The following is a 24,637-nucleotide window of genomic DNA, read 5'->3' as shown; positions in this document are numbered from 1 at the left end:
AGATTCCTCTTTGTATATTGTAAACTGTGGATTATTTCTGCTAAATATACTTCTCATTAGATCATGCTTTATATAATTTGCATTTAATGTACAGAAAAATAACAAAAAATTACTGAAATCATCTGGAAAATGGGACATGTGGATGACAAAATATAAGCCTTAGGAATTCTGCCCCTGATTTTTTTTTAAGACCCTGTGGGGTCCCGTATGTGAGACCCCATCTATCAGGTGAACGGGAGTCCCCTCCTTTTTGCCAATGTAAAGTGCATGCCAGTGATTGGTCCTTTCTGTAACTTCCATAGACTAAGATGCAAAGCAGATGAGGTTGACAACTTTGTTGAATTGTCAGAAAGTGGTCGAACTTGTGAAACATAGGGATCTCATTTCACCACTGAGCTGAAAAGCAGAAATCGATTCCTTGGGGATCTATTCCTTTTGATGCATAGAGGTTTAAATGGGGTGTCCATTTTCAGGAACTGTGTAAAGTACCTAAAATAGCAAACTCAGTAGGTGATCACCGTCCCTAGGTCCAGTCAAGCCGCTCACCACTGCTTTGATACTGGTGTTTTGGCTGCAGAGCTGACATCGTGTCCACAGAGTGTGTCACCGATCTAGAAAGTCTGTGAGCTTAACAGCTCATGCACTGAGCTCAGAGATGTGCACCCTCAACACCTGCTAAGCGGTGGTGCATGTTGTTGACGTGACGCCAGTGATGTAGCCAAAACCTTGGGAACAGAGTGGCGGTGGGCAGCCATCGTTGGACTTAAAGAGGGTAATTACCTGCTGAATTTGTCATTTTAGCACAAATACCAAAATACCAAAAAACGATGGCTCTACCACCACACCCTATCAAAAAGAAAGATGGGATCAAACAAAAAATATCTGGGTTATAATCGCCATATCTTGTGGTGCTCAGCTTTATATATGTATTAAATCATGAGTTTCAGAAGAAAGCAGAGAAGCGGCACTCACCACCAACAATTTCAGTAAAGGATCCCTTTGCTCAGCTTGATACAAGTATTAAATCATGAGTTTCAGAAGAAAGAAAAAGAAGCGACACTTACCTCCAACAATTTCAGTAAAGGAACCTTTTGCTTATCTTGATAGATGTATTAAATCATGGGTTTCAGAAAAAAGCCAGAGAAGCATCACTCACACCAACAATTTCAGTAAAGGACCCCTTTGCTCAGCTTGATACATATACAGTATACATTAAATCATGAGTTTCAGAAGAAAGAAAAAAAAGCGACACCTCCAACAATTTCAGTAAAGTACCCTTTTGCTTAGCTTGATAGATGTATTAAATCATAGGTTTCAGAAGAAAGCAAGAGAAGCGGCACTTACCTCCAACAATTTCAGTAAAGGACCACTTAGCTCTCCTTGATACATATATTAAATCATGAGTTCCAGTAGAAAGCAAGAAAAGTGGCACTCACCACCAACAATTTCAGTGAAGGACCCCTTTGCTCAGCATGATTCATGTATTAAATCATGGGTTTCAGAAGAAAGCAAGAGAAGTGGCACTCACCACCAACAATTTCAGTAAACCTTCACTGAAATTTCTGGTGGTGAGTGCCGCTTCTCATGCTTTCTTCTGAAAATCATGGTTTGTTATTTTAGGTATTTTACACAGTTTGTAGCTCACTTTCCAGACAGTGGATCACCTCATTTTTATTACGTAGTATAACTCATGTAAGATGTTTAGGTTCTCATGGTATAGAGTAATACTCTTGTAATAATTAAATTTTATGCTCTTGTGAAGCCCTAGAAAACAGCTGATGTCCTACAAGTTGTCACCCAATAGCATTTCATGCATACTCAGTTCTAATTTTTAGGTAAGGATTAGTGATGAGCGAATATGCTCGTTACTCGAGTTTTCCGAGAATGATCGGGTGGTCTCCGAGTATTTTGGGCGTGCTCGTAGATTAATGTTTGTGTCCCCACAGCTGCATGATGTGCGGCTGTTAGACAACCTGAAACCTGAACACATGCAGGGAGTGCCTGTTTTTTTAGGGAATCCCCACATATATTCAGGCTGTCTAGCAGCCGCACATCATGCAGCTGTAGGGACTCAAACATAATATACGAGCACGCCCAAAATACTCAGAGATCACCCGAGCATGCTCGGAAAACTCGAGTAACGAGCACACTCGCTCATCACTACTAAGGATACCATCCTGTTCATGGCACTAGATATACACCTGAATGTTGAATATTCCCTGTCCACCCCAGGTAGAAGCCCTGTTACCTGAAGAGCATATTTAGAGCCCAGTCTGATATAATACAAGCTTCATAGAAATAGAACGAATAGCGTAGTCACTTTGCTTGTTGGCCGCTTTGTTGTTGTGAACGTCCCCATTAATCTTAACCTGTGGTTTTGGCTTTTGTGCCGAGTGTAAAACCTCAGACAAGACTCAGCTATCCTTCTCAGGTGAGACGTAATGCTCATACTTATGCTTCTTTGTTATGTGATATCCTGTTGTAGCCACTGCACTCGCTATAATAAGTATGTCATGCCGCATACAGTACACGGACACTGAGGAGCAGGTACTTGGCTGAGCCAGAAAACGTGTGAACTAATTGCCTCCGGATTGAATGTCTATTTAATACACTGATTATTACTTACATTTTTAATAACTCGAGAGCTGAACCATCAACAGCTACTTCAATCCCGAGGGGCCCAATAGAAAATCTGGAAGGAAACTCCCAACTACCATAATTTACATATAGAACGAACTTCATCTAGGACAGAGGGGTCTTTGGGGCCTCCATAGGCTCTAGGGCTCCAATGTGACTGCGCCTTCTTCAACTCCTGTAATTATATCTCTGTATTTGCCTGAAGAACTAAATTTTTCCAAACCTATTCAATGATGAGATATTTAGAACAGTGCCTAATCTTTATAATGTTTTGTGTATACATCTCATATGGAGAACTATGTATCTCCATGGTAACAGACTACAACACTCCCCTGTGTAGTCTAATCCATTAAACTCCCTCTACGCTTCACTTACTAATCTACCAAATGCCATGTGTACTAATTTATTTTTATGTTCTAGATGAAAATCGAGTTTACAATTCACAAGTAGTTAAAAAATGTTTTTTTAGGCATGAGTGAGTTAAAAATAACAAACGGAGGCTTGGTCACTTTTTGTTAACCCCGTGGATCAGGGCTGCCACCAGGAACTTCAGGGCCCCAAACAGGCAAAATTTTCAGGCCCCCTTGAGACTCCGCCCAGGCTCCACCTCCACCCCTCGAACCTTCTGTAGTCCCACCGCCCACTCTTGGAAAAACTCCACTTCTGCACCATACCCTCACCAATCACACATTAATAGTTCCCATCGAATATCATATCACATACATTGCCATCATCAGCTTTTGTTTTGGCCAAAATATTTTTTTAAGCTGCCACCATGACAAGATAGACTTTTTGAGCCAGGCCGCACTATACTCTAAGGCTACTTTCACATTAGCGTCATGCACTGCACGTCGCAATGCGACGTTGCGGCTCTCCGAACCATACTGTGGAAGTGCCGCACAACGGGGGCAGCTGATGCTGTTTTTCAACGCATCCGCTGCCCCATTGTGAGGTGTAGGGAGGCGGGAGCGGAGTTCCGGCCGTGCATGCGTGGTCGGAAATGCTGCAGACGACGCACCAAAAAACGTTATATGTAACGTTTTTTGGTGGTGACGGTCCGACGTAACATGACGCAACCGTTGCATGACGGTTGCAACGTGTGGCAATGCGTCGCACTGCGTCGCTAATAAAAGTCTATGGAGAAAAAACGAATCCTGCAAGCACTTTTGCAGGATGCGTTTTTTCTCCAAAACGACGCATAGCGACGTGCAGTGCACGACGCTAGTGTGAAAGTAGCCTAACCTATTAAACATTTCTTAAAATATCCAATACTCTTTTTAGGTACATTTTTATTTATTTTTCCTTAAGGGAATGTGTCACATACATTTTTTTTTTTTAAATGGCCAATACTACCACATACAAGGAACAAATACCGCCACACCATGATCATACCACATATTACTACCACATAGTGACCAAATACCACATACAAGGAGCAAATACCGTCACACCATAACCAGACCACATATTACCACCACATAGTGACCAAATAATACCACATACTAGGAACAAATACCGTCACACTATGGAGAGACTGCATATTACCACCACACAGTGACTGAATACTACAATACTGATTAGTAATAGAAAAAACACACAATACTAATATTACCATAAGTGCCATTATACACAGAAGCTCTGTGCATAGTATACAGTGTATAGTGTCAGTGTACAGGTAATACAGTGATCACCAGTGACATGATGCACAGGAGCTCTGTATATAGTGTACAGGTAATACAGGGATCACCAGTGACATTATGTATAGGAGCTCTGTATATAGTGTTAGTGTACAGGTAATACAGCGATCACCTGTTAGGGCTGACAGAATGCACCGAGTAAATATAGAGATGTTATTTGGCGCGTTCGCAGCCCGGGGTCTACCGTGCAGGAAAAGAACCTGCTTCTGGCAAATGGCGGCACTATATGGCGGTAGAAGTGAACTCTGTTGCTTCACAGATTCGCTATAAAGAAAGGTCTGTGTCCTGAGAAACTTCACAGGAATACACAGTAACTGCTGAGCAGATAGCAGCTTGTGGTCATGGGGTCAAGGAGGCAATCATACAATCTCCTCACTCGAGGAGCTGGTATTCTAAGTGGCTTATTTCAGGCAGGGCCCAGAAACCATACACACAATCTACTCACCGGACGTGCCGGTATTCTAAGTGGCTTATTTCAGCCGGGTCCTTGAATACACACAAGAGTGACCACATTGGCGCAAAACTCATGACATGAATTGATACTAGCGCATGGCCATGCGGCCATGTGAACCTTTTATAGCTGTGGCAAGTGCAGGGCCTTCCAGTCCAGGACCAATGAGAGGCTGCCACAGAGCCTGAGGAACTTCAGGACCTTCCTGGAGAACCAATGGGTTTTGCTGCAGTATCTAAGCATGTGACCCTCAATCTCCAATGAGAGATCTTACCCTGGGCATGCTCAGAAGGGAAAAAGCAGGACTTAGTCCCAAAAGCGTCTGCTTGCCACTGCCCAGCAATGGCAGAAGCTGGAAAAGCAGCAGTAACCCTTTGCACAGAGTCAGATTCAGCGAGACGCTAGGACCGACGTCTCCGCTGAGCAGGCTCCACTGCGGCAGGAGAAGAATGGGAGACCGCAGCGGAGATGGCCCGAGATTCCCCCTGTGCAGAGTGCAGAGGTGGGAACTCGACCCCTAACAATCACCAGCAACATTATACACAGGAGCTCTGTATATAGTGTCAGTGTACAGATAATACAGTGATCACCAGTGATATACCCAGGAGCTCTGCATATAGTGTCAGTGTACAGGTAATACAGTGATCACCAGTGACATTATACCCAGGAGCTATATATATAGTATCAGTGTACAGGTAATACAGTGATCACCAGTGACATTACACACAAGAGCTCTGTATATAGTATATAATGTACAGGTAATACAGTGATCACCAGTGACACTATACACAGGAGCTCTGCATATAGTGTATAGTATGCAGGAAATACAGGGATTACCAGTGACATTATACATGGGAGCTCTGTATATAGTGTCATTTACAGGTATTACAGTGATCACCAGTGACATTATATACAGGAGCTCTGTATATGGTGTCAGTGTACAGATAATACAAGGATCACCAGCAACATTATACACAGGAGCTCTGTATATAGTGTCAATGTACAGGTAATACAATGATCACCAGTGACATTATATATACGAGCTCTGTATATAGTGTCAGTGTAGAGGTAATACAGTGATCACCAGTGATATTATACACAGGAGCTCTGTATATAGTGTCAGTGTACAGGTAATACAGTGATCACCAGTGACATTATATATACGAGCTCTGTATATAGTGTAGAGGTAATACAGTGATCACCAGTGACATTTTACACAGGAGCTCTGTATATAGTGTACAGGTAATATAGTGATCACCAGTGATATTATACACAGGAGCTCTGTATATAGTGTCAGTGTACAAGTAATATAGTGATCACCAGTGACATTATACACAGGAGCTCTGTATATAGTGTCAGTGTACAGGTAATACAGGGATCACCAGCAACATTATACACAGGAGCTCTGTATATAGTGTCAGTCTACAGGTAATACAGAGATTACCATTGATCAGCTCATGTTGTAGCATTATTGAGTAGGGGTCTCAGGAGCTTAAAGTTGAAAAAGGTTAAAGTTGTACATTCTCCTCATGTTTGGTGTATTTCCAATAAAAAAAAAGTCTTTCTATAAAGAATTTGTACCTACCTGTGTTTATGTGTTTGAGATATTTGGACATGGACTAATTGTGGTGCCGAAGACCAGTCACTTCCATGAATGTCATTTTTACCTGGTGTAAATGAAGTGATGCACCTGAATCTGGCATCATTTTTCTTTTGTTCCTGTGCCTCTCCATTACTGATATAAGGTCCCTGTTCCCTCATTATAGATCTAAACCATCCTTTTTTCCAAGTGGGCATGGTCCTAAGAAGCCTGCAGAAAAGTATTGAGAACCATGCCTAATTGGCTAAAGAGACTACATTTACAGTATATACAGAAACAATGGAAATAAAATAAAAATGTATCTCAGCGTTTTTGTAGATTTTATGTATTACAATGTACCTACAGTAAAAGTGTTGTTTTTATAACTTTACATTGTAAAATATTCCCTCTCTTGATTAATTCTCAATATTTTACCCGCCTTGGAAAAAAATCAGATTTGTGGATTAAAGATGCCACCTAAACAGAATGTTCCATCAAATATCTTATATTGGTAAAAAAATGAAAACTGGATTTTATTTGCTGTCACTTAACCAGTTTTTTTTTTACCTGTGTGCATGTAGCGCCCCCTAGTCCCTGCGTCTGGAACTTCAGTACATCCTCATTTGTACTTGCCTTCCCGCAGAGAGTCAGTATGTTGGTGAGACACGACTTATCTTTCACGAATGCTGGTTGTCATTTACTATATTACTCTCTGCAATATATCTGTGCAGGTTAGCTCTGATAATGTCCTCAAAAACTTTGCACACTACTGATGTCAGACTTACCGGATGGTAGTTGTCTGGATATACACCTTCTTACTTTTCTTAAATATCGGTACCACGTGAGCCATCCTCCAATCCTGTGGCACCAGCCCTGTTGCTAGAGAGTCTAAGAATATGAGATACAGTGGTCTGTCAATTACTGAGCTCAACTCCCTCAATATCCATGGGTGAATGCCATCTGGTGTGTGGACTTTATCAATATCTAATTTGCTCAGGTGAGGCTCTATCTATGTGTTAATTTTGTAATATTGGGTGGTAAACTTTGATTTCTACCTTGCTGAATGCTACCTAGTGCAGGCAGAAGTGCATGTCTACCATCTCAGCCTTCTCTTTGTCCTCTAGAATTATATAACTAGGATCAGATTTTTCTTTCTTTCTCTGTGGCTATCATTTATTTTGTTTCTCTGTGGCTATCATTTATTTTGTTTCTCTGTGGCTACTCTTGCTAGTTTCAGACCTCAGCACCTATTAGCTGGATCACCTCTGTCGACTCAAGACGTGCTTTGGAGTTGGATCAGTTTGTAAGAAATTGTTTTCCTTAGTAAAAAACAATACTCATCCATTTTCTATACTTGCAACTAGGCATAGACATTAGCAGCAATAGATTGACAAAACCCTATTTAGTTACATAGAACATTAAACAGGGCATGCTCTAATATGGATAAAGGTCGTTGTACAGGAGAGGGAGGAGGTGAGCTGTGACATCACCTATTGTGAATGGTAGATCCTGTGTTATCTACTGTATATAGAGGTGTTATCAGTCATTGTACAGGAAGAGGAGGAGGTGAGCTGTGATATCACCTATTGTGAATGGTGGATCCTGTGTTATCTACTGTATATAGAGGTGTTATCAGTCATTGTACAGGAGGGGAGGAGGTGAGCTGTGACATCACCTATTGTGAATAATGGATCCTGTGTTATCTACTGTATATAGAGGTGTTATCAGTCATTGTATAGAAGGAGGAGGTGAGCTGTGACATGACCTATTGTGAATGGTGGATCCTGTGTAATCTACTGTATATAGAGGTGTTATCAGTCATTGTACAGGAGGAGGAGGTGAGCTGTGACATCACCTATTGTGAATGGTGGATCCTGTGTTATCTACTGTATATAGAGGTGTTATCAGTCATTGTACAGGAGGAGGAGGTGAGCTGTGATATCACCTATTGTGAATGGTGGATCCTGTGTTATCTACTGTATATAGAGGTGTTATCAGTCATTGTACAGGAGGAGGAGAAGGTGAGCTGTAACATCACCTATTGTGAATGGTGGATCATGTGTTATCTACTGTATATAGAGGTGTTATCAGTCATTGTACAGGAGGAGGTGAGCTGTGACATCGCCTATTGTGAATGGTGGATCCTGTTCTATCTACTGTATATAGAGATGTTATCAGTCATTGTAACCATGTCGATAATGATGATGAGACTTTTGAACATTTTTCTAACACAGCAGAAATTGTGAATCTATGGAATAATGAAAAACAAACTATCAAAAATTACAGTTCATGTAAAAAGAATTAAATAAACTATTTTAAGCAGTGACTAATTTTCTGATGACACATTTAATCCTTTGTTTAATGGCTCCTTTCTAACTTTTCTCCTCATATAGACCACTTGGATACAGAGCTGATGTTGGTTGACTTGCACTCACTCCAGTCTCGGCCATTAAGTTCTGTGTCGGCTGCGGACTTTTCCGGGTCGGCATTGCTGGATGCCGCTTCCATTCCTCACTATTGATCCAACTCCCAACACTTGGATATTACTTTGTAGACTTTTCCCACCTCTAAGCATCAGACATGGTCTGAGCATTATGCAAGCAGATGTAAAAAAACACAGACCGATCATGAAGTTGAAAGTTTTGCATGCCAAGAACAGTGGTGTGAGCAACTAGGTATCATTTGTAATCTGGGCGAATCTGGTGATTTATTTTTTGTCAGTGGGGAAACTTTTGCAATGTTTGGTATAGTTCTACCAACTTTATTAAATGCAAGAGGAAGCACAAGCAGAAAAAGATGTGTCCATTGGTCAGAAAGCTGAGACTACACTTTTTTTTTTACATCACAAGTCAGAAAAAAAGCATCCAGCTCTTAGATGAAAGTCACCGTGTGCTTGAACATTGAGCCAAGAGGCAAAATGAAAATTTCTTCTGGGCTTGGGTTCCTGCTCATCATACATCAAATGTTCTCAAGGACTGCAGGTAAGAGACTGAACATAGCCCGGTCCCATAGGTGACCTGGACAAATTACCAACAATCATTAATTATTGGAAATCCAGGGAGCGAATATATATGCAAACGTTGCGTTTTCCAAAAGTCCTTAGAGGTCATTCTCATGACGAGGTGATGCCGTTAAGATTCCTCAATAAAAAGAACAGATTCAATTATTTCGTGACTTGTTTTCTGTATTTCTTCCATTAAGATAAGTGACTGCCTCTATTTTGGATGTTCACTGATCCCACCGTTTATAATTAGTGTAGAATGAAGGGTCCATGTTCTGCATGGACTCTTATACGACATGTGTCACCTCACGATGTGAAGATCGCAGTCCCGTTTTGGGATGATTGAGGCACCGACTCGCATTGAGATCTAATGTGATGCGACCATCACAAAAAAAAATCCAGTCCTGTTAGATTTTTGGTCTCAAAGTTTTCACATAAAGGCTTCAATGTAAGTCAATTGCATCCCGAATGTGGCCGATCTGCGATCTGGCTGCTGTTTAATGCCAAATCTCAGCTCTAACAGGTGACCATTTGGATAATGAGTGAGGATATTTGGATAATCAGGTTACTATTTTGAAAGACCGCACAGGCACATGGCTAATGTCTAGGGATGAGTGGACCCATGGAAGTTGAGGTTCTGGTAATTACTCTACCCCAATTTTATTCCAAAATTTGCATTGGGTACCAGAACTGCATCCGAACCTGAACCAAAACCCAAATCTCATTGAAAACTATGGGGACCTGAACTTCTCACCTGGAAAATATTGTCTCTCTTTTCTCACTCTTCTCTCTTCTTTTTCTCTACTCTCTCTCACTTCTCTCTCCTCTCACTCTTCTCTCATTTTTCTCTCTCTACTCTCATTCCTCCTTTACTTTTCCCTCACTCTTCTCTTTCTATCTTCTCTAACTCTTCTCTCACTCTTCTCTTTCTCATATCTCCCTTTCTACTCTCTCTCACTTCTCTCCTCTCATTTTTCTCTCTCTCCTATCATTCCTCCTTTACTTTTCCCTCACTCTTCTCTTCTCTTCCCTTTCTATCTTCTCTAACTCTTCTCTCACTCTTCTCTCTCTTGTCTTTCTCTTCTCTTTCTCTCATTCTTCTCTCACTCTTCTCTCTCGTCTTTCTCTCTTCTCTTTCTCTCTTCTCTCACTCATCTCTCTTGTCTTTCTCTTCTCTTTCTCTCTTCTCTCTCGTGTCTTTCTCTCTTCTTTCACTCTTCTCTCTCTCTTGTCTTATTCTTCTCTTGTTTCTCTCTTCTCTCACTCTTCTCTCTATTGTCTTTCTCTTCTCTTTCTCACTTCTCTCTCTCCACTCACTCTTCTCTCATTTTTCTCTTACTTCTCTCTCTCATCTCACTCGTCCCTCACTCTTTTCTCTCTTCTCTTTCTCACTTCTCCCTCTCTTCGCTCACTCTTCTCTCACTCTTCTCTTACCCTTCTCACTCTTCTCTCACTCTTCTATCACTCTTCTCTTACTCTTCTCTGACTTTTCTCTCACTCTTCCTCATTCTTCTCTCACTCTTCTCTTACTCTCCTTTGACTTCTCTCACTCTTCTTTTTCTCTTCTCTCTTTTCTCTCTTCTCTTTCTCACTTCTCTCACTCTTCTCTCACTCTTCTCTTTCTCTTCTCTCTCACTTCTCCCTCTCTTCTCTTTCTCAGAACACCGAGCAATTCGCCAGACACTTCCAGGAGAAGTCCGTGTTCAGCGTTTAGCATCAGATACTAACTGTCCAATACAACCCCAGAAATTTTAAGTTTGGGTTCTCTCATCTCTACTAATGTCCCATTATTTATGTCTAGCCATCAGAACCAAAATCTCTTGTTAATTATGAATTTAAATAAAGGGACAAAAAGATGTAAGTATTCAGCAAAAAGAACACACAATAACCCGGGGAGGTTCCTGGAGGAAACCCACTCAAACACTGGAGAGCCTACAAATTCCTGGCAGATGTTGTTCTTGGTGGGATTTGAACCCAGGACCCTAGCGCAGCGGAATAAAAGTGCTAACCACTGAGCCAACTTTCTGCCTCATTTAGGGATTTGGTTATGGTTTTCTAGGAGTTTTTGGAGCGGAAACTAAGCAGAAACTCTCTGAATTCTAAAACTCAAAACTCCTCGAATTCTTTTTGCCCAATTCATCAACTGTGTTATTTTTTCAGACACTTCTTTTTTATGACTTGCAGTTTGGGCCGATGTCTTTGACACCAAATTCAACAAAATGGATGAATATTATGCAAAACCCAAACTTATGTTTTTTTTTCTGTCTCTAACTGGTTTTTCAACTTATTAGCGGGAAAAATAGCACATTTCACAAAATGTCTAAAAAAAAGAAATTGTGTTGAAATAAAAGGCATACCTAAAACCACTCCGGTGGGGGAGGGTGTGACTGGATTAGGGTTGCCCTGAATTTTGCAACTTTTGGGAAAAGTCACATTTCATTAAATCTGTCAAAAACATCTGGAAAAGCCACATTAATGTAAAAAATCTGAAAACTATCTAGACCCCCAAAAGTACAAACTTGTCTATGGCACTGATCCCATGTACTGTGCTTGGTGCAGAAAAAGCAAAATCGCTCCAATCAATGCATGTGTTCAGCGTTCTTTACGCATGTTTGTGCTTTTCTTTTTTTCCTCCCCTTCTAAGAGCCATACGTTTTTTTTTATTTCTCTGTCAACATAGCTATGCAAGGAATTGTTTTTGTTGTTGGATGAGTTGTAGTTTTGAATGGCACCATTTTTTTTAACATATAATGTACTGAAACTTGGGAAAAAAAATTCCAAGTGTGAGAAAATGGTGAAAAATAATGCAAATCCACCAAATAACCTGGAAACATAGTTATCCATTTCAGTCTGATTATGGTGATAACAAATGTGCTTTGATTTTTTTTTTCTGAAAAAAACCCAAAACAATAGAATATTGCCCCCCAATTTTTTTCTTGACTGTGTTGCCATTTTCTCAATTTTTTTTTGTTAATGGTGCTGAGTGAGGACTTGTTTTATACCCGGGGAGATGATAGTTTTATTATCATGTACATTTTATGCTTTGGTTTTGTAATATTACACTTTTTAGAGGGGTAAGGAGATGAAAAAAAAACAGAAGTCCGGCCTTTTAATTTTTACACATATATATATATATATTTTTTTTTAAATGTTTTTTTCTTATTTTTTTGTGTTATTTTTTTAGTGACTGAAGCATATTGTGCCAAGTCCTGCTCATTTAAGAGGGTGGTGGCCCACCGGAGGTTTCTCCTGTTCTCCTGTGGGCCAGTCCAAGCATAACTGTAAGACAAAGTAAAATCTTGGTCACACTAAATATTGATGGGATTTAGATTTCTCTTTTTCACTTCGATAAAAAAAAAACTATTAACACTTGTATTTTTTGACAGTTTCTTACTTTGCAGGATTTTTTTCAGTATGTACAAAGTTGGCCAATTCTGTACAATCTCGGAGATTTTGCTGTCTTTGTTGTGGGCATCAACACTTGGAAACTTCTCTATAAATTTCCTGCATTTGCCTTTGGTATTTGATCAGAGGAATACTTAACGGGGTTGTTAGGGACGTTAACATTGAGAGCTTATCAAAAAAGACAAAAGAAAAACAAATACATCAGCTCACTGGGTAGGAAAATATCTGAAAGTAGCAGTTACTGAATGTATAAAGCATGAAAAAGGAGAAAAAATGCCAGCAACCGTAAAAAATGAGTAAATTAAAATATCACATTTATTATAGTACGTAATAATCCAAAGGGGAGATTAAAAATGCATACAAAGGATGAGACACCGGGTCTGCGCGTGTCGAGATGACTATCTCTTAGTATTGACAAGGCGTAAGTGAGGACATGAATAAGATGCTGCCTTTGTCTGTACATATTGTGCCTAGTACTGCTCATATAAGAGGGTGGTGATCCATTCTTGCAAGGGGCCCACCGGAGGATTCCCCTGTTCTCCGGTTGGCCAGTCCGAGCCTGACCCTATCTAGGAAAGACTGAAAGTAACCAGGGAAATTAATTTGTTATTTTCATCTAAGGTATGTCGTATCGCAAATGTGAAAATCACACATATCATATAAAATTAGAAAATAAATAGTCCTGACATTTTACATAGCGTAATTGCACATAACAAAATATCTATAAAAAAATAGTAGTTTTGAAGCCAAAACGCTGATTTGGCTCCTTAATGTTATTCTTATGTTCATACTTATTATTATTTTGGCTTTCACGTATAGTATTTACTGGTTTGGCAATTAGCAGCCTCTTTGGACCAATTCTAAATCTCAATATTACAATGTTGAAGTGTTTGAAATATGTAATATCAAGACGAAGAGATAGTCACCTTGAAACGTGTAGATCCGGCGTGTCATGTATTTTTAATCTCCCCCTTTGGATTTTTACGTACTATAATAAATGTAATGTTTTCATTTACGCATTTTTTTTTGCGGTGGCTGGCATTTTTTTCTCCTTTTTCATGAATGATAGCCTGCCTTAACATAGGTCATGAATGTCAGATCGGTGGGGTTGCAGCAACCGACACCATCGCCATCAGTCTTTCCCAGTGTCGGTGGTGGCTGGAGCTGTTCAGTTGGGCAGCTGCATAGCACAGCTCCGGAATATTGGAATAATGGGCGCTGCCGGGCACTGTGCTTCCATCCCCTATTGATTCAATATACAGGGTGGGCCATTTATATGGATAGACCTGGGTGGGCCATTTATTTGGCTACACCTAAATAAAATGATAATGGTTGGTGATATCAACTTCCTGTTTGTGGCACATTAGTATATGGGAGGGGGAAAACTTTTCAAGATGGGTGGTGACCATGGCAGCCAATTTGAAGTCAGCCATTTTGGTTCCCAGGTGTATCCATATATATGGCCCAACCTGTACAGTATCCAGCTGTGGCCACAATAATACAGTTAATGGAGTTGTGCTGAGCCGCCACCAGCACTGGGAACAGTTGATCGGCGGAGGTGCCGGGGTTGAATCCCAACTGATTAGACATAAGGATAGACCATCAATGTTAAAATCTTGGACAACCCCTTTAAGCCACAGAGAACTCCTTTAAGTTAAACCAGTAGTATTTCTTCATTTAACTAATAATATTCTGTTTTATTCCTTTACATAAACCGTCCTACAAGGATTGCTGGTGAAACAACCAGAGAACATGACAGCAGAAGCTGGAGAGTCGGTGACCATCACTTGCTCATTTAAGTATGTGGTTAATTCCTTCTCTGTGACCTGGACTGTGTGCAATAATACCGGGAACCTTAAGGATAACCCGTGTTTGCAACGTAGATTAAACTTCTCCACCCAAGGTAATGAATCACAAGTAACTACCTACGAGAGGAAGAGTATGCTCACCATCGTCAACCTGACGGAGAACGACTCACTGAAGTTCTGCTGTCATATACTGACTAATACAAAATCAGGAACTGGAGCTGGAACCAGACTGGAGATCACTCCGAGATCATTCCCCACAGGTATTTTATGAGTGGGAGTTTATAGCAATGAAACAGATACAAAAATTGTAATTACATTAAATAGATAACATATTCCTGTTCCTGAAAATAAAAAAAAATCCAGAGTTCCAAATCCCCCGGATAACTGTAGAGATACATTTTGTCTTCCCACTGCCACCACTAGGGGGAGTGTTATGATCCCAGTGGCTGGGGATCACAGGAAATACTAGCTAAGTAACTAAACATAGACACGAGCTCTAGGGAGGTGGTAACTGGACTGACCGCAAAACCTGATCCTATCCAAACACACTAAAGGTAGCCGGTGAACGTGCCTAAAATCCTGGACGTCTCGACGCAGCCTGAGAAACTGACTACCCCTAAAGAGAAAGCAAGACCTCACTTGCCTCAAGAGAAATAACCCCAAAGATATAGGAAGCCCCCAACAAATAATAACAGTGAGGTAAGGAGAAAAGACACACGTAGGAATGAAAACAGATTCAGCAAATGAGGCCCGCTAATACTAGATAGCAGAAAACAGATAGCGAACTGTGCGGTCAGTAAAAAACCCTACCAAAATATCCACGCTGAAAATTCAAGAACCCCCACACCAACTAATGGTGTGGGGGGAGAAACTCAGCCCCCCAGAGCTACCAGCAAGCTGGGAAATCACATATTAGCAAGCTGGACAAGAAACATATACAACAAGATGATCAAAAACTGAACAAAACGGAAACTTAGCTTCTCTTGAAGAGACTGGGAGCAAGGTAGTCAGAAGGAATCAGAATAGCACTGAATACATTGACAGCAGGCATAGACTGAGAGTCCAAGTGAGCTTAAAGAGAAAACCAGCCCACAGATAACGAGACAGCTGATGCCAGTCACAAACCTGCAGAAAGACAGCACTCACACAGTACCACTTGTGACCACAAGAGGGAGCCCAGAAATAGAGTTCACAACAGTACCCCCCCCCCCTTGAGGAGGGGTCACCGAACCCTCATCAAGACCCCCAGGGCGATCAGGATGAGCCGCATGGAAGGCACGAACCAAATCGGCCGCATGGACATCAGAGGCGACAACCCAGGAATTATCCTCCTGACCATAGCCCTTCCACTTAACCAAATACTGAAGCCTCCATCTGGAAATACGAGAATCCAAGATCTTCTCCACCACGTACTCCAATTCGCCCTCAACCAGCACCGGAGCAGGAGGCTCAACAGAAGGAACCACAGGCACCACATACCTCCGCAACAAAGACCTATGTAACACATTATGAATGGCAAACGATGCTGGGAGGTCCAAACGAAAAGACACCGGGTTAAGGATTTCCAAAATCTTATAAGGACCGATGAAGCGAGGCTTGAATTTAGGAGAGGAAACCTTCATAGGAACATACCGAGAAGACAGCCATACCAAATCCCCAACACGAAGTCGGGGACCAACACCGCGACGGCGGTTGGCAAAGCGCTGAGCCTTCTCCTGTGACAACTTCAAATTGTCCACCACATGGTTCCAAATCTGCTGCAACCTATCCACCACAGAATCCACCCCCGGACAGTCAGAAGGCTCAACCTGACCCGAGGAAAAACGAGGATGAAAACCAGAATTGCAGAAAAAAGGCGAAACCAAAGTAGCAGAACTAGCCGATTATTAAGGGCAAACTCGGCCAATGGCAAAAAAGTCACCCAATCATCCTGATCAGCAGAAACAAAACATCTTAAATAAGTTTCCAACGTCTGATTAGTTCGCTCGGTTTGGCCATTCGTCTGAGGATGGAAGGCCGACGAAAAAGACAAATCAATGCCCATCTTAGCACAAAAAATCCGCCAAAATCTGGACACAAACTGGGATCCTCTGTCAGACACAATATTTTCAGGGATGCCGTGCAAGCGAACCACATTCTGAAAAAATAAAGGAACCAAATCGGAGGAGGAAGGCAACTTAGGCAAGGGCACCAAATGGACCATTTTGGAAAAACGATCACACACCACCCAGATGACAGACATTCTCTGAGATACTGGAAGATCTGAAATAAAATCCATGGAAATGTGCGTCCAAGGCCTCTTCGGGACAGGCAAAGGCAAAAGCAAACCGCTGGCACGAGAACAGCAAGGCTTAGCCCGAGCACAAATCCCACAGGACTGCACAAAGGAACGCACATCCCGCGACAAGGAAGGCCACCAGAAGGACCTAGCCACCAAATCTCTGGTACCAAAAATCCCAGGATCACCTGCCAACACCGAAGAATGAACCTCGGAAATAACTCTGCTGGTCCATCTATCTGGGACAAACAGTCTCTCTGGTGGGCAACGGTCAGGTCTATCAGCCTGAAATTTCTGCAGCACTCGTCGCAAATCTGGGGAAATGGCAGACAAAATCACTCCCTCTTTGAGGATACCAGCCGGCTCTGAAACTCCCGGAGAGTCAGGCACAAAACTCCTAGAAAGGGCATCAGCCTTCACGTTCTTCGAACCAGGCAGGTACGAGACCACAAAATCGAAACGGGAGAAAAACAACGACCAACGAGCCTGTCTAGGATTCAGGCGCTTGGCAGACTCGAGATAAATCAGATTTTTGTGATCAGTCAAGACCACCACACGATGCCTAGCTCCCTCGAGCCAATGTCGCCACTCCTCAAATGCCCACTTCATAGCCAACAACTCCCGATTACCAACATCATAATTCCGCTCGGCAGGCGAAAACTTTCTTGAAAAGAAGGCACAAGGCTTCATCACAGAGCCATCAGAGCTTCTCTGCGACAAAACAGCCCCTGCTCCAATCTCAGAAGCATCCACCTCGACCTGGAAAGGAAGAGAGACATCAGGCTGACATAAGACTGGAGCTGAAGAAAACCGGCGCTTCAGCTCCCGAAAGGCTTCCACTGCCGCAGGAGACCAATTAGTCACATCAGAACCTTTCTTGGTCAAATCTGTCAAGGGCTTAACCACGCCAGAAAAATTAGCGATGAAGCGAAGGTAAAAATTAGCAAAACCCAAAAACTTCTGAAGACTCTTAACAGATGTAGGCTGAGTCCAGTCATGAATAGCCTGGACCTTGACTGGGTCCATCTCAATAGTAGAAGGAGAAAAAATAAGACCCAAAAAGGAAACCTTTTGTACTCCGAAGAGACATTTTGAGCCCTTCACAAATAAAGCATTAGCACGCAGGACCTGAAACACCATCCTGACCTGCTTCACATGGGACTCCCAATCATTAGAAAAGACCAAAATGTCATCCAGATACACAATCATAAATTTATCCAGATATTCTCGGAAAATGTCATGCATAAAGGACTGAAACACAGAAGGAGCATTAGAGAGTCCAAAAGGCATCACCAAGTACTCAAAATGGCCTTCGGGCGTATTAAATGCTGTTTTCCATTCGTCCCCCTGCTTGATACGCACAAGGTTATACGCACCACGAAGATCTATCTTGGTGAATCAACTGGATCCCTTAATCCGAGCAAACAGATCAGACAATAATGGCAAAGGATACTGAAATTTGACCGTGATTTTATTTAGAAGACGATAATCTATACAAGGTCTCAGAGAACCATCCTTCTTGGCCACAAAAAAGAATCCTGCACCAAGAGGGGAGCAGGATGGGCGAATATGTCCCTTTGCCAAAGACTCCTTTATATAACTCCGCATCGCGGCATGTTCTGGTATAGACAAATTAAAAAGTCGTCCCTTAGGGAACTTACTGCCAGGAATCAAATTTATAGCACAATCACAATCCCTATGAGGAGGCAGGGCACCGGATCTGGGCTCATCAAATACATCCTGGTAGTCCGACAAAAACTCAGGGACCTCAGAAGGAGTGGAAGAAGCAATTGACACCAAAGGGACATCGCCATGAATCCCCTGACAACCCCAACTTGACACAGACATAGCTTTCCAATCCAGAACTGGATTATGGGCCTGCAGCCATGGCAGACCCAAAACTACAACATCATGCAAATTATGCAGCACAAGAAAGCGAATCACCTCCTGATGTACAGGAGTCATGCACATGGTCACTTGAGTCCAATACTGAGGCTTATTCTCAGCCAATGGCGTAGCATCTATTCCCCTCAGTGGAATAGGAAATTCCAAAGGCTCCAGAACAAAACCACAGCGCTTGGCAAACGACAAATCCATAAGATTCAGGGCAGCACCTGAATCCACAAAAGCCATAACCGAGTAGGATGACAAAGAACAGATTAAAGTAACAGACAAAATGAACTTAGGCTGTATAGTACCAATGGTGACAGGTTTAGCGATTTTTTTTAAGCGCTTAGAGCATGCTGAGATAACATGAGTAGAATCACCACAGTAAAAGCACAACCCATTTTGACGTCTATGACTTTGTCTCTCAATTCTAGTCAAAATTCTGTCACATTGCATTGACTCAGGTCTCTGTTCAGAGAACACCGCCAGAGGATGCGCAGATTTGCGCTCCCGCAAACGCCGATCAATCTGAATAGCCAAAGCCATTGAATCACTCAGACTTGCAGGCGTGGGGAACCCCACCATAACATTCTTAATGGCTTCAAAAAGACCCTCTCTGAAATTTGCAGCCAGGGCACACTCAGTCCATTGAGTAAGCACTGACCATTTCCGAAATTTTTGACAGTACACCTCAGCTTCATCCTGACCTTGAGAGATAGCCAGCAAAGCCTTTTCTGTCTGGTTCTCAAGATTAGGTTCCTCATAAAGCAGTCCAAGCGCCAGAAAAAACGCATCCACATTCAGCAATGCAGGATCTCCTGGCGCCAGAGAGAAAGCCCAATCTTGAGGGTCGCCGCGTAACAAGGAGATAACAATTTTAACTTGCTGAGCGGAATCACCAGAGGAACGAGGTCTCAAAGATAGAAACAATTTACAATTATTCCTAAAATTCAGAAACCTAGATCTATCTCCAGAAAACAACTCAGGAATAGGTATTCTAGGCTCTGACATAGGACTGTGGACAACAAAATCCTGGATACTTTGCACCTTTGCAGCAAGATGATCCACACTAGAAGTCAGACTCTGAATATCCATGTCTGCAGCTGAGCTCAAAACCACCCAGAGATTAAGGGGATGAGAGAAGCTAGACAGACTGCAGCAAAGGAGGAAAAAAATAAAATAAATTGTACTCAGGACTTCTTTTATCCCACTTCATGCGATGCATTAAACACTTTTTTGGCCTGCTGTACTGTTATGATCCCAGTGGCTGGGGATCACAGGAAATACTAGCTAAGTAACTAAACATAGACACGAGCTCTAGGGAGGTGGTAACTGGACTGACCGCAAAACCTGATCCTATCCAAACACACTAAAGGTAGCCGGTGAACGTGCCTAAAATCCTGGACGTCTCGACGCAGCCTGAGAAACTGACTACCCCTAAAGAGAAAGCAAGACCTCACTTGCCTCAAGAGAAATAACCCCAAAGATATAGGAAGCCCCCAACAAATAATAACAGTGAGGTAAGGAGAAAAGACACACGTAGGAATGAAAACAGATTCAGCAAATGAGGCCCGCTAATACTAGATAGCAGAAAACAGATAGCGAACTGTGCGGTCAGTAAAAAACCCTACCAAAATATCCACGCTGAGAATTCAAGAACCCACACACCAACTAACGGTGTGGGGGGAGAAACTCAGCCCCCCAGAGCTACCAGCAAGCTGGGAAATCACATATTAGCAAGCTGGACAAGAAACATATAGAACAAGATGATCAAAAAATGAACAAAACGGAAACTTAGCTTCTCTTGAAGAGACTGGGAGCAAGGTAGTCAGAAGGAATCAGAATAGCACTGAATACATTGACAGCAGGCATAGACTGAGAGTCCAAGTGAGCTTAAATAGAAAACCAGCCCACAGATAACGAGACAGCTGATGCCAGTCACAAACCTGCAGAAAGACAGCACTCACACAGTACCACTTGTGACCACAAGAGGGAGCCCAGAAATAGAGTTCACAACAGGGGAGCTCTCTGCATACAACTTATACATTGAATTCACTAATAACACAGTATGCACTGAGCTCCCTCTAGTGGTGGCTGGAAGCATACTGAAACGCAAAGTTCATGAAGGTCATTCGGTTGTCAGTATCAGAATAATCAACTCTGGCTGCCAAAAAAGTTGAGCTAAATGGTGGTTATTCAGTTTAAGCAACCAATCACTTACCTATAGTGTCTAATCTGATTGGTTGTTGAGAGCCCACCACTGCTTGTTTTTACATACATTTTTGTAAATGAGCTCTAATGTGACCCATGTCCAACCAGTACTTATTAATTTTGGCTGTGTCTTTATTTTCCAGTGTGTATCCACAAAGTGTTCCTTCTAGTGGAAATCCTACGCATCATCTGCCTCGTCATCCTCATCACTTTCCTGGGCTTTGCCATGAAGATGTCCTGCTAGGGTCATTTCTCTTGGCGTTGGTTCCTTTTCCACTTATGATGGATTTGCTTCTCGTTTTTTTTTCTATATTATAATTGTAATTGTAGGAACAAGCAACGTACCTGAAGTTACCTGTGCCGGCCACGTTACAGACCACACAACCTCTAGAGGCTTATCGCTAGAGTTGAGCAAGGAGCTTCACTGGACCTTGGTCCAAGGCCATGTTGGTTGTCCCTGTCCATCAGACCCCTTCGAACCTCCTGCGGCCTTCCGGCATCTCTTCTAATTAGAAGACTTAGCTTGACGTCATCGTTGCAGAGTGATGAGTGGATGATGTTGCGCCAGGGCCCAGGTGTACAAATCAGAAGGGACATCGGGAATCCCAGAAGGTTCATTGCGCTTTGGTCTGGTGGCTAAGGACTACCATGTGGCTACTAGACCTGGTTCCTGCAAGTCTATTGCTAATCTCTAACCCCAACTAAACAAACATTGATGGCCAAAACTAAAGACGTGTTTTATCCTGTAAACCCCTATTATCTACCGGGGAAATCAGCTGATCGCACTCGGATCTGTTACCAACAACCCTAGGAAAAACTGATTTTGCTTCAGTCAATGTAATATTATATGGAGCCCATTCAGATAAATGGCCGTCCATCCATTATACTTACGGCTAGGTCTGCAAGGACCGGAGAAGTCCTGTTGTATAGAGGACCCGCTGTCCTAGTAGGGCATGAGGACAGAGGCTCTCTTCATCAGGCAACCTCTTTAATATTTTATCCCTAAAATCCCTTCAAGGGCAGGAACAAATACCAGATCCCTGCATGAAAAAAGATGTTTAGAGAAGGTTTTGGGGAGCGGCTTACAAATGTTTCGTTATTACGGAGTCTAATGTGAAAAATTCAGGCATTTACTTGATGAAAAGCATTTTCTCTTTTCTACATTTGCTTCTATCCTCCATAATTTTTGGCAATAAAATAAAATACTGAGTGAGATATTGCTTCTCTGGTTTACAGTGAAACTTACATGTATTGATGGAGCAGAAGGTTGTACTTCAGAGCTGCTCTTCCTTATAGGTGAAATGGGATGTCGACCCTCGTAGAAATATATGAGACTTGATCAGGTGGTAAAATAAAGAGAATGTCCAGACCTGGCTGAATTTTTGGCAAGTATTGCAGTTTAGTGAATCCTCACACTTCTTGGATTCAGAACCGCTTGCTGGTCCCGGCAGTCGTCACGTCACCGCAAGTATGATTTGCATAGTTTCGGTCATATGCAGATTAGAAGCCCAGGAGACTCTTGTGAGCATGTGATCGGCACATTTTTGAGTAATATAGTAAGAGAGGGGCTTAGAAGCTGAGACCACTCCATACCTGGTGACTGCCGGCTGTACTATACAGCTGACTCCTACCTCCGAGTTACATACTATGCCATCTAAACTTTTATACAGGGACGTGGGCACCTCTATCATCACATTACCCTCCATTCCCTGTGCAACTTGATTCTCCTGTCATGCAGCCCTTTCCATGGATCAAAGAATGAGAGATATCATCCCTGCACATATATACGGTATCTCAAATGTAAAAAAAAGGGACAAAATTTAAAAACACCCCAAAAACAAAAAAAGCATAAAAAATCAAACATTTATATCACCTTCATTTTCATTTTTTGTTGTATGCAAAAATCTAAAAAAGTGTAAAAAATATTTTTGGTATCAACACATCTATAACAGTCCGAATCTGAACTATTCAAATATCTTGTTATGTGGAAGCCGTAAAAAGAAAAATGTGAGACTTGTTAAATCCCCTTATTGGAAAAAAAATGGAATAGAAAGTGCTGGAAAATATAAAAATGCCCCCCAAAAATGTAACAAAAATTACAGCTCTCCCCATAGGGTAAGTTCCGAGTTTTCTATACTGCCAACTCCTTCTTATAAAAGCATCGACCGGAGAGTCCATAAAAGTCCATAGTATGAAAATACAAAATGTATTAACCCAAAAGGTAAACTGTGTAAAGAAAAATATATCTAACAACCAGAATTGCTGTTTTTTTTTGTTTGTTTTTTTGTGAGTGTGAGAAAATGGTGACACTTTTTTTGTGAAATTTTTCTAGCCAATAAAATACTATATAAAAAATCTATACAACTTTGGTGTCGTTGTAATCACACTGATCGAGAGAATCATGTTACTTTATAAAAAAAAACACCAAATAAACAATGGCAGCATGAGAAATCAATTGAGCGGCTCCAGAATTCGAACCACACGTACACATAGAAGTCCACGGGTGCGTGTAAATCATCGGACTGCACTCAGATGGCATCCGAGTGCATTCAGACATCCGCGAACAGAGACAATGGAGAAGATGGTGAAATTAACTTGTGTTGCAATTCTTACATGCGAGAGAATCGGATCACAGTAAGATGACACTCAGATCAATCACAGACAGAGTTTGAGCGGAGCGTCATTATCATAATCGGCCCGATCCTCTCTCAGGAGAGAACATACGGCCGTCTGACCGCAGCCTAAAAGATGAACTCCTCCCAGCAGGATCCAGTCCATTACTGCAATGTCAACATACAAATAAAAATGTTGGAGGAGTTATCAAAAAATAAAAGCCAAAAATCTGAAAAATGGTTGCTGCAGGGATACCATGAGGCCCGACCAGATTATCATGTGATGTCTTTTCTACAAGGGAGAGTTCACACGTAGCTTCCACTCACCCATAACTGTGGCTTGTCCCTGATTTCCCAACCAAAATGGGATGCAGTCAGTTTCTATACACCTCACCCTAACGTAGGCTTCTGGGTGGATTGGGGGCATCACAGTCAGGGCAAAAACATTGACAACCATGTCGCCCTCATAGAGGTGAGGTTTTACTAGCGATTTTGAAGATGAATGTCAGGTTTCCTCACTAAATCTCAAGGCCAGTAACACATTAATTAAACACATTTACCCATCTTCAAGATCCGATCCGAATATGAAGTAGGTGTAATAATACTAATAATATTAGCAAATGCCTCCAATTAGAAATGTAGCATAGTTCTTCTGATTTGCTATGTCTCTTTCCTCATGTGCAAGCATTGCAGGACCTTAGGTATCCATGGTTACGACCACTAATAGCTGTCTAACTCTCACTATATCAGTGGGTGTAACCATCGATACCAAAGGTCCTGCAATGCCTGCACATGAAGTAAGTGACATAGCGAATTAGAAGAACTATACTACATTTTTAATTGGAGGCATTTACTAATATTATTAGTATTACACCTTCTACGTATTGGGATAGGATCTTGGTGATGGCAATACGTCGGTGCAGTTTTCAGGCAGCACTTTGACTGTTACATGTATGAACTCATCCTATAATAAGAGTGTCAGCTTGTAGGAATTTTCTGAGCAGGAGGAGACCATTGGGAGTTTTTTCTTTATTACACAATAGTCAGGGGATGTTTTATTCCCTCGCATGC

General features: G+C 41.9%; 1 protein-coding gene across 1 annotated transcript; it reads left to right on the top strand.

The window, feature by feature from the left end:
- Positions 1-8,733: 8,733 nt before the first annotated feature.
- On the top strand, positions 8,734-23,425 carry LOC143803784 (uncharacterized). Its single transcript, XM_077281552.1, has 3 exons — positions 8,734-9,345; positions 14,497-14,838; positions 21,098-23,425. The coding sequence occupies exons 1-3, from the start codon at positions 9,240-9,242 to the stop codon at positions 21,196-21,198; spliced, it is 549 nt and encodes a 182-aa protein (XP_077137667.1). The 5' UTR covers positions 8,734-9,239; the 3' UTR covers positions 21,199-23,425.
- The last annotated feature ends 1,212 nt before the right edge of the window (positions 23,426-24,637 follow it).

The sequence above is a fragment of the Ranitomeya variabilis genome, chromosome 2 (genome assembly GCF_051348905.1).
Source record: "Ranitomeya variabilis isolate aRanVar5 chromosome 2, aRanVar5.hap1, whole genome shotgun sequence".
In the NCBI taxonomy this organism is placed as follows: Eukaryota; Metazoa; Chordata; class Amphibia; order Anura; family Dendrobatidae; genus Ranitomeya; species Ranitomeya variabilis.
This window is presented reverse-complemented; position numbering and strand designations above follow the sequence as displayed.

Excerpts from the sequence above, each read along its gene's own strand:
- LOC143803784 (XM_077281552.1), top strand. The coding sequence starts at position 9,240 with ATGAAAGTCACCGTGTGCTTGAACATTGAGCCAAGAGGCAAAATGAAA. Across the intron at positions 9,346-14,496 it reads AATGTTCTCAAGGACTGCAG|GATTGCTGGTGAAACAACCA; the intron begins GTAAGAGACTGA and ends CCGTCCTACAAG. Across the intron at positions 14,839-21,097 it reads TCCGAGATCATTCCCCACAG|TGTGTATCCACAAAGTGTTC; the intron begins GTATTTTATGAG and ends TTTATTTTCCAG.